This window comes from Trematomus bernacchii, unplaced genomic scaffold (genome assembly GCF_902827165.1).
Source record: "Trematomus bernacchii unplaced genomic scaffold, fTreBer1.1, whole genome shotgun sequence".
NCBI classification, from domain to species: Eukaryota; Metazoa; Chordata; class Actinopteri; order Perciformes; family Nototheniidae; genus Trematomus; species Trematomus bernacchii.
Genome location: NW_022987771.1, coordinates 2,123,204 through 2,133,906, shown reverse-complemented (window position 1 = coordinate 2,133,906; position 10,703 = coordinate 2,123,204). Strand labels below are relative to the sequence as shown.

The 10,703-nt window shown below is 39.2% G+C and overlaps 1 protein-coding gene across 1 annotated transcript; it reads right to left on the bottom strand.

The window, feature by feature from the left end:
* Nucleotides 1–650: 650 nt before the first annotated feature.
* Nucleotides 651–9,750, bottom strand: prkg1l (protein kinase cGMP-dependent 1, like). Its single transcript, XM_034148774.1, has 20 exons — nt 9,723–9,750; nt 8,455–8,647; nt 8,239–8,362; nt 7,935–8,101; nt 7,235–7,348; nt 5,418–5,523; nt 4,679–4,742; nt 4,302–4,379; nt 4,016–4,110; nt 3,143–3,208; nt 2,957–3,034; nt 2,762–2,858; nt 2,520–2,659; nt 2,334–2,423; nt 2,047–2,188; nt 1,792–1,955; nt 1,567–1,689; nt 1,236–1,298; nt 1,079–1,145; nt 651–988 (listed from the first exon to the last, which is right to left on the bottom strand). The coding sequence occupies exons 2-20, from the start codon at nt 8,642–8,644 to the stop codon at nt 905–907; spliced, it is 2,052 nt and encodes a 683-aa protein (XP_034004665.1). The 5' UTR covers nt 8,645–8,647; nt 9,723–9,750; the 3' UTR covers nt 651–904.
* Between the last annotated feature and the right edge of the window lie 953 nt (nt 9,751–10,703).

Here is a 10,703-nt window from a genome sequence, read left to right as displayed (position 1 = left end):
TTATTCAATAACTAGCCCATCTGAGAGGTCATATTTCTTCGTTATTGGCGAAATGGAAGGAAATGTGATTAATGTGTAATGATAATACTTGTATTACATGAAATAAAAGGGGGATTAAGCAGCCAATAGAGATATGTCTTTCTGTTGTTTTTCACTTTTAGCATTGATTTTTTAATTATTTGCCAATTACTTTCAAGATAGATCATTTATTTTAGCTATCAACCAATTATACCTGTAAATGAAGCACCCTTAAACTACATTAGGAATTAAATAACCTTGTCACCCTCTTTATAACAATTATATTGCAAACCCAAACCCTATTCTATCTAATCTAAATATGTCAGTATATAACTGTCACGTTGCAATTTAATTCAATTAAGTATGCTTTATTTTGAAGTTGAAGCCACTCAACTTCCTGTATTGATCTTCCTACCGTTATGTGGCTTGACGCTTTTAATGCAAGAAGGGGCCAAGTCTGACGTCACTTTTTTAATTATATTCAGGCATTTGGGGAGAGATCAAATAGTGACAGATGTACTGCACAATCCCAAAGAAAGTGAAACTCATAGTGCGGAGAATTATGTCCCGTAATGTTCCACCACAGGTTACAGATTTAAGAAGAAAAGAAAAGACACTGAGATACAGACTATATATTTATTGACATACATTCAACAGAAGTGACAACACTGAGGTCCTATGTTTATAAATCTACAAGGAGTGTACATCGCAAACAGTCTGAGCTCAACACAGTAGGCAGCGTGGTTCATTTATCAAACAATATCTGCAGAAACTGATACTGTGGAAAATCTGTTTTTTGTGTCTGAAAATATAATCAATTATTGATAGCAATAAGACTGAGTGAGTGAGGAATAGACTTGAAAGTGATGGAATATTGTGAGACGGATCAGAAATCATCCCAGTTTGTGCACAGCTCAGATCCCTCAGTGTAATGACTGCACGATGCACTGCTGTCCACAGGATCCTTAATCTGAAAGACAGTTCAACAATAAATAAAGAGCTATATTTATTACAAGAGGGTTCAAATAGCAGAAACAAAGCCGAACCAAACACGTCTTACTTTGGGAATAACTGGAGGGCTTAGCGTGCCTTTACAGAGTCCGTCCCAGTTGAATCCTTCAAACCATCTGATTGAAAAAGGAGAATCACATGCTTTTAATCCATGTTTTCAAGTGCAGTCATCTGTGTCCTTCAGGGCATTAAAGCTGCCGTCTTACTTGTGCTTCTGAATGTCCTTGGCCCCGTTTCTCTGGCTGCCCAGTCTCTCCGAGGGATTGCTCCTTGGTGATGGAAAGAAAACAAGAACACAAATAAATAAACTGATTTAATAATCAGATTCACTGCTTCAAGGGGTGTTGTTGTGTGCAACACATCTGCATTCATTCTTATGTTCTCCTCTCGGGTTGTGTTTGGGCTTTAAGAGGTGAATATAATGTATAACATAGTGGAAGGGTGTCTAAAAGTGGTGTTAGTGTTTGTCTGAAAAAGCACCATGAAATAGCTTTCACATTGAAACTCATGGTGTCTAGTGGGTCATATTTACACCACCTGCACATTTTCTTGATGAGACTTGAGGCACTTTTGCTGATGGTTTTAGGGAAGTCGATCTGATCGATGCCACGAATGGTTGCAGTGAGAATATTTAGCGGGTCAGCGTCGCTGAACGGGAGCCTGGAGAGAAAAACATGAGCCTGTCACTGTCACTTCAATTTAAAAGAAGATTGAACATGAGATTGCGAAAAAAGTAGGGCTGCATTAAACTGTGAAACCTACCAACCACTCAGAAGTTCAAACACTAAAACGCCAAGAGACCAGAAGTCTGCAGAAGTATTATGGCCTTTGTTCAAGATGATTTCAGGTGCCATGTAGCCCGGCGTGCCGCAGAACGTCCAGGTTTTCTTACCCACCTCTACCTTCTTCAGACATCTGGATCCAATCTAGAAAACATGGATATAAGTTGTTAAAACCTACAAAAACTACAATTTCATATTCACAACCTGAACTTAAGTTTGTAACCAATTGTAGTACCAGTTTGGCATAACCATGCTCATCCAGAACAACATTTTCTGGCTTGATGTCTCTATAGACGACACCTCGACAGTGAAGAAAGGTCAAGGCTTCAACAACACAAGCCGTGTAAAACCTGGCGCTGCAATCGTCCAAACATCCTCTGAAACAGAATGTGCATAAAATAAATGTGTGATTTAGATGTAATACATCAAACTGCATAGTGATGAAAGTATTATGGTATCTATACATATTTATCAGTATGTTGACAAAGTGTCTTGCATCTTCTTTAATACAGAAATCCTTACTTATCTTTAAGTGGGTTGCATAAATCCCCACCAAGACAAGCTTCTGTCAGGATGTACAGGCACTCTGTGTCTCTGAAGGTTTTATGAAGCCTTGATCAACACACATATAGAAACATTTTAAAGGTCATTTACATGTCATGTAAACCCCAACAATCCCTATAGGTATACCTGCTGAAGGACACACACCTGGCTATGAATGGACAATGAGCCTCCAATAGGATGCGCCCTTCTCTCAGAATGTGCTCTCGTTGACCATTGTTGAGTATCAGCTTTTTTTTAAGGACCCTCATGGCATAAAGACACTTGATGTTGCTCTTTAGTTGCACCTGACAGGGATGGAAATCAGTAGATTACATTATAGAAACATGGAACCTGGAGGAGGCAGCTGCATAGGGGCATCTGTGTCATTTTGTGAGATCTATCCTTACCAGGTCTACGTGACCAAACTCCCCAACGGCTAGGGGACAGACGATCTGGAAATCACTTAAAGTGGAAGATGAGACGAGATCAGGGCCCTTTTCTGACCTGTTCACAAGCAGAACACGGGTAAGCTTATACTTTGTGTTTTCTACGTGCAGGTTACATGTTTTTGTTGTGTAAAATAGTGTTTTTAAGCTCCTTACTCTATTTTGGATTGATGGCTTTGCTTCACCTCATGACTGCAGTCAAATACCAACCCACCGAGGCTGTCTTTGAAGGTCCTGAAACACATGAATATACTTCAAATATATGGATAAGCACATCAAAGTATGACGAAGTATTGATTGGCAAACGATTCCATTACTAGTTGACACAAAATATTGACTTACTCCCTGTCTATGACCAAGCATGTAACTTCACCTGCAGCAACCACATCCACAGTGCGAACATCCTCTCTGAGAAGAAGACATTTTGTCATTACTGCACAAAAAATAACTTTGTCTTTGTCGCACAAATACCCATGGGCGGTTCTAGGGGGGGGGCAAGAGGGGCCAGCGCTCCTTTAACACAGAGCTTGGATCCCCGTAAACATCTATGATAAAACAATTTGTGAAAGTGTTGCAGCAAAGACTGTGCTGTAACCTTGGCTAAAGTTAACAAGGATGTTTTATTATTCAATAATGTGATTTCATTGAAACTAATTCTGTTTCTCAAACATATATCAAGGAATTAAATAAAAATCAAATAAAAACAAAGTTTGGCTACAGAAATACTTTTTTTTCTTCGAAGACTGTGACTTCGGCCAAGTCACTTCAAATAAGTTACTAAACTAAAACACAATTTTTGTTACTTCACCAATAATGGTAATGGCACTATGACTCTATACTAAACTAAAAAGTTTGAATATTGAACACTGTCTTTGTCTCCTTTTACTTGTATATAGACTCTTATTTCACTATTTCACTTTTTTTTTACTATTTTTCTTTTTGTATTTACTATTTACTTGCACTATTTTGTTTCTGTTTTTCTGTTTTATTGTGTTGCACTGTTGGAGGAGCCTGTGACCTAAGATTTTCATCATCATAACTACACTGTAACTATGTTCGTATGACCAATAAAAGCCTTGAACCTTGACATTTGTCCCCAAATAAATGCACCCCTCTCATTGAATAACTGGTTAAATAATTGGTCTAAAACCGCCACTGCAAATACCATCTTACACCTTATGCACATTTCCTGAAAGTGCATTTCTTCCTCCTTACCCCCACAGAGCTTTCTCTCCAAACCACTCTCTCTCAGACAGCTTAGAAAGGACAATCTGCTCTTCATGGCCGGCCTTCTTCTCCGTCACATTTACCTGGAAAGCACAAAATAGGGAGGTAATGAAATAGAGGTCTTGCTTGGCTGCAATGAAAAACACCAAAGTCAATTATCACAGAGTAATGCAATTTCTAAAGCAGCTCTGACATTTTGTCCTCCACAATCTAAATCGTTTTCTCTAAAAGCTTGGTCTCATCCGTGCAGCAGGCAGAGAGCATCAAACTATACCTGGCCTTTGGTAAGGATATAAAAGGTGTCTCCTGTGGCCCCTTGTCGAATGATGTAGTCCCCTTCATTGTAGTGTGTCTAGGGATCATAAATCACAGAGGAGCAAAGTGTAGAAAATAATCTAAAAACAGCACGAAAAGACAGAGAATCTACTTTGTTTCAGATGTAAAGATGAAGCCCCATAACAAAGGAGGGTCTGTTCTGATTCTGCCCCAGCACTGCCTTGTTAACTGATACAAAACAAAGAAGGCTGAAGCAAAGGAGTCTGTAAACAATCATGTTTACACACGTTGTATCTGTGTGTACACATAATCTATCAGCTGAATTCTGTTTGAGGAATGAGTGATTGCTTTAGGTTTTAAAAAAGTAATCTGTACCTCCTCCATCAAATCAGACATTTTCATGATGACGTCCTCCGGCAAAGACTGCAGGAAGGGAATGCTGCAGAAACACGAGCACAATGACAGGTTTGAAAGGAGTTTTTCTACATTTCATTTCATTTCAAACCTTTATTTATCCAGGTTGTATCACATTGAGATCATTGATCTCTTTTTCAAGGGAGACCTGCTCAAGTAGGTTCCACATGAAACATTAAAAACATAACAGAGCAACAAAAGGACATCATACAGTAGCATTACAGGGATTACAATTTACATAACTATCCACATGCACAGGTACCAACAGCTTCCGATTCAGTAGCATCCAACCGAGCTTTAAAAACATTTAGTGGCACCAGATTGCTCAGTTTCCATTTTAATTGCAGACTATTCCAAGACAGTGGAGCTGCGCATCTAAATGCTATCTTCCCTAAGACAGTCCTAGCAGTTGGCACATTTAATAAAACCACAGCATGCGATCTCAGGCAGTAGCCACTTACAATTCGCCGTGAGATCAGGGAGCAGATGTAGGATGGAAGTTTCCCTAACATGGCTTTATATATAAAAACTACAGAGAGACATGTCATACAAATGGTAATATTTCAGTCGGTGTCAAAGGCCTGAATACAGCCTTGTGGCAACAGACATCACATTGATCCTGGTAATACAGACGCTGGAATACAAAGCAGCTTTCCAGGCCGGCTCCCTGTCAAATGAAGTGTATCGTTTCAATGTTTACCTGCTAAGCAGCTCCATCGAATGAGAAAGGCTGTTGAGACCGCTCTGCATAAGTATAGTCTGGTAGCTTTTGCGATCAATAACCCACAGCTTGCAGTCCGTCTGCGCTGTAGGTCAAAAGACAGAAAAAGTGATGCAGGTTGTCAAGGAAAATCAAATAGTATTGAAACAGCTCTGTAAGACACGAGTAAGTGGATTGAATGCAGAATCAGCTACATCCTAAAGAGCAGACTCTATTAGAATAAAAATAAATGCAAGTGCTTAGTTTCTTACAGACACTTTTAATATAAATCTAATCTCATTTCCTCATTTTTTATGACTCTTTCTTTTGAATAGATATTAAAAGAGGGGCTTGTGAATTAATGATGACCCTTATTGATGAATTCACTGAAGCTTCCTGCAAACAGAAGTATCCTAGACGGCCTAATGAGATCTGATACTGTGGTGCAGAACGGATGTCTCAATTCCCTCCATATGGGAATACCAAATCAGTTTAACATACTGCACTATGTGACATAGAAATATTGCATTTCATGAGCTAATGCATATAATGCTTTGCCCTGAATGGTATAATAATGTAAGTTATACAGAAAAACGTACAGCCATGTGCATTTTTAATCATTCTCTTAAATACATTAGCCATCAGAGTTATAATTACATCATGGCTAAGCATTTATACTATTGTTTTTTAACACTGACAGAAGGACTTTCGAGAGATAACCTAAGGATTTTAAGGGCTTTTGCAATCCATTGTGTGTTTCTATTTGTACGAATTGTTTCCAGAACTCCACTGACTGCGATGCAGATGCTGAGGGTGTTTTTATATACCGAAGCAACTGAGAAAAACTAAAGTAAGATAAATATTGCCCTTAAAGGAAGATTTTCTGACATTTTCTGCAGCAAATAATTTTTCCACCTTGAACTTTCCAGCCTGTAAAAAAAAAGCCCCGTATTCACCTGCACCTTTATCACTCACAATGAATGAGACCACGAGCAAAAGCCTTATTGATGGTCTCAGAAGGCAACAATGGAGAGAAAAAGTAATTTCAGGAGAGGGTGGAGATAAATACAGTGGGCCTTGAACAGATCTGAGGGCCGGCCTGAAAGAAATGTACATGGAACAAAGGACAACAGACCGCCGACATGAGAGAAAAGTATATAACAGTTAATAGGAATTGGTTGAGAAAATGGAGAAAAGGGGAATGAGATGCTTAGGGACCAAACAAGGCAAATGAATGGAATTTTTCAATTTAAACCGTTCCTGACCATCTTCACAGACTATTTATTTGTTAAACCAGGTCAGATGCTAGAAAAGTTTTCCCTCAAGACTCCGTGATCAGACGCTAGAAGGAAATGACAACACACTTTCTAAAGAATATCACACATTCTCACATCAGAAATGTATATATATAATAGGTTGTGTTCCAACCACGAGCAGATTGAATCGAATATGCTATTTGGCAATGTTTGTGAAAATTCAGTTAATGCATTTTGGATTGCAGGGAGGGGACGTAGCAGTCAGACAGCTCTGTGGCATGCAGCAAAGCAGAAAAGGTTTTAAATTCCTCACGTCTCTGAGAAAACTGTTTGAAGCTTTGGTGTTGTCTAAGATCTCAAAGAGTCTTTGATTCTAGATTCAAAGGACGTCTGTAAGAGACCACCGACTGAGATACGCCTGCCTGTGATGTTCTCAAAACAAGAATTATTTATATCCTCACCAAGTCAAATCTAATTAAAGTAAAAGTCCACCAGTGGTACGGTGCAACACAACTCCAGCGATGTCTGCATGCAAATATAAAACCAAGAACACAGTTATACCTGAGACAGAGTAGGTGTGTGTGCAGTTGTAGAGAAGACTCAGCTCTCCAAACATGTCTTCTGGCTTAATCGTGAGAAGCTTCAATCCGTCTTTTGTCACATCCAGGCGCCCTTCTGTTCAGAAACACACAGAAAGATGCAACACATGGAGCTGTTGTTGTGCATGTGTTTTTCTGTCAGGAAATGTATCGAGACTGTTGAAAAGCCTCAGCTGTCTGAACAAACTACTGATTTGCAATCATCCCTGAGCGAATCAAGGCCACTACCTCTCTCTTGTTAGGATGACAAGCTAATAATAGCAAGGAGCCACTCTCCATTAGCTGATACATTACAAATGCAGCCAGATTCCTGAGGACAATCAGACGCTGATGAACTCTGAGCAGAACCTCTTTTCTCCTGTCTTTTACCTCAAGTTGACATTTCAACACAAAGCACATCAATTTGGGTCACTTGTTATCCCAAGTGGCTCCCCTTGTCTTGCTCAAACGTGCAATACTCCCATCGCTGTCTTTGAGTGCAGTGTCATATTACCATCTGATCAAATTGTGAGGCAGCAGTAAGAAGAACAATTATATACAAAGATAAAATGAAACCAATCATCTCATATGGCTGTTCTTAAGCACCTGTCATCTCAAGGAAATGTTAATAAATATTCTCAAGGTTGATTAATGCTAGCAATTGTAAGAAGGACATGATTTACCTTCTAAAACGTAAGCCTGAGCCCCCCAGGCCCCCTCCTGAACGACATAGCAGCCCTGATTGATGGTGGAGGGACACATACAGGCTGTGATGGCTCTGACTTCTCCTTCGTCAAGGTTTTTCAACAAGGCGTTCTTTGAAAACGCTGCCTGAATCAGCCTCTGAGACCTGAGTGCACATAACAGTGATGTAACATAGCCTTGAATGCAGCATTGTTTGAAAATAACAAATATATTCATTGATTCTGAGTCATGCACAGAGCAGTAGGTGAGCCTTGAACTTTCCAGAGATGTGTGTGCTCTTACTCTTTGCTTTTATCACAGATTCTTTGTGAAACCATGGCGAGAGTCACTGGGTCCAGACTGAAGGGTTCAGAAATGACTGTTTTCCTATTGGCTCTCTGCAAGTCCTCACCATGAACTGAGCAAGCTATAGTAGAGGAAAAAAACAAAACAAACAGAAAGTCAGGTTTTAGGCTTGTGGTACCTGTTGATGGTTCCAAACATTGAATTAAAATGTACCTGCACTGGCTGCAGAGGACCCTGGGAGGGAGACGGATGCTCGGTACCGATCCAGTTCTTCCTGCAGTCTCCGGATGAGTTCATCCTTTGTATCCAACTCCAACTCTAACTCATCTATGAGTGTGTCCCTCTGGCGAAGCTCCTCAATCTTTAGTTGCAGGGCAAACTGGAGGTCCCGAAGTGTACCCATTACCTGCAAAGTTGAATACATATATAGATATATAGGGTCATACAACCCATAATGTTCCATTTCTGAAGAATGTTGAGTTCGATTTTTGCAGCTACAATGTCATTTAACTCAAAGTTTGACAGCTACTTGCATTTCTATCTGACTATTTATAACAAAAGTATTCATATTAGTAACAATAACACAGGGAATCAATCAATTATAATGGATTAATTGGAATAGAACACATTGGAGACGTTGCATTATGCTTCCAATACACATGTACAAAAGTGCTCTATGCAATATAGACGGACATAAATGTGATAGATAGATAGATAGATAGATAGATAGATAGATAGATAGATAGATAGATAGATAGATAGATAGATAGATAGATAGATAGATAGATAGATAGATAGATAGATAGATAGATAGATAGATAGATAGGTAGGTAGGTAGGTAGGTAGATAGGTAGGTAGGTAGGTAGTTAGGTAGGTAGTTAGGTAGATGGATAGATAGATTTTCAGCAATGTTTTACAACAGGTTGAATAGAACAAAACATGCTCAAGAATATTCCAATGACACAGTTTCCTCTGCAATGCAAATAAGACTATAAATCTGTCTTTGCTTTATGGGCTTGCAGGACTTTGTGCAGTACTTAAATTAATTTCCAGGGTCAACATAGGCTACATGCACAAATGGATTTTGTGGCTACACAGGCTACAATATGTTTATGCAATCCCTGTATTTGTCATATGTTTATCTTTTTCACCATTACAAAAAATACTGTATGAATTCAAGGACAAGAGTACGAGACAAACGCTTAACAAAGAAAAGTAGCTTTGGTAGCTGAACGAGATTCAAGGGAACAGTTCAGATTGAGACAAGGTCATTGTAGACTCTGTATTAAGTCACACACACTTTGTGTGTAAGCAGGAATCATACATGTTGTTTTTTATGTTGTATTTTGTGTCGAAAGCGCAAGCTGGTAACATTTGACAACAGCGTTTACATTTCTCAAATACTGATTGTAAACAAACATGCATGTTCTGGATAAAATATCATTCAAAATTATCACCGCGCACACACAAAGCTCACTTACCAGATGCAGCCTTTCCGGGGCTGAGGGAGTCTTCCTCACTTGTCCAATGTGTGTGTCTGCAGCCGTCAGTCCATGCGACAGGTGCCGATCTGTCTGCAGCCGCACAGCTGAGAGATGCTCCTCTGCACGGGTCTGTAGGCTGGGCTCAGACAGCAGCAATCACATGACCAAGACAGTGGAGACCATCCGGGAGGCTGGAATGAGAAATGCATGGACTGAAACCCAATTGGGTCAGAGGGTCTTTGGGGTATTTCCAAAACTCCGGGGATTGGTGGGTCTCCGGAAAACTGAGCGGTGAGCATGAAGCATTTCATTCCCCAGATACTTCGCTCAAGTGAAATAGTTGGATTGAAGTCTGTGTGTGCACTGATTAGTGGTTGTTTTATCTCCAACTTCACCTGCAAAGTGGCATACATATCCTGACAGAGGCAGTATATAAGAATGCATAAATGGTGGCAGAACAATTGTTGTGTCTCAGTTGGACTGATGCAAACCTCTTGAAAATAGTTATGTTGATTACTACCAATAGTCACTTAGGCTGAATAATAGTTAATTGGAATAAGGTATAGGTGAGGTTTATTGCCTAGTGTTTTCATTGCATGTCTTTTTGGAGCATTCAATAAACATATAAAGAGGGAAAAAAACAAAATATATAGAATACAGTATTAAAATAACATTATAAGGACATACTATAAAAAAGTGTTATAACAAATATGTTCGCTTTGTCCGTTTATTAGATGTGCAAGATAGGTATTGAAAGGTTTGTAAAAAAAAGTTCATAAAGAACAATAATTTATGTGCAATGTGAAACAGCACAAAACCACGCGCACCAACACATAATGATAATTTGGGGTCAAATAAAGACACCAGCCCAATAGATACAAGACCCAAGCAAAGACAGTTTATATTCAAAACGTTTAGTCATTAAAAAAGGAATTCATTATAGGCCTATTGACAATTAACAAGTAGTTTCATAACTAA

Bases quoted from the DNA above. Each gene is read 5' to 3' on its own strand.
- prkg1l (XM_034148774.1), bottom strand. From the start codon at position 8,644: ATGGGTACACTTCGGGACCTCCAGTTTGCCCTGCAACTAAAGATTGAG. The intron at 5,524-7,234 runs GTATAACTGTGT...TTTGACCTACAG, and splicing joins ACACACCTACTCTGTCTCAG to CGCAGACGGACTGCAAGCTG. The intron at 2,189-2,333 runs GTAAGGATTTCT...ATTCTGTTTCAG, and splicing joins TGCAACCCACTTAAAGATAA to AGGATGTTTGGACGATTGCA.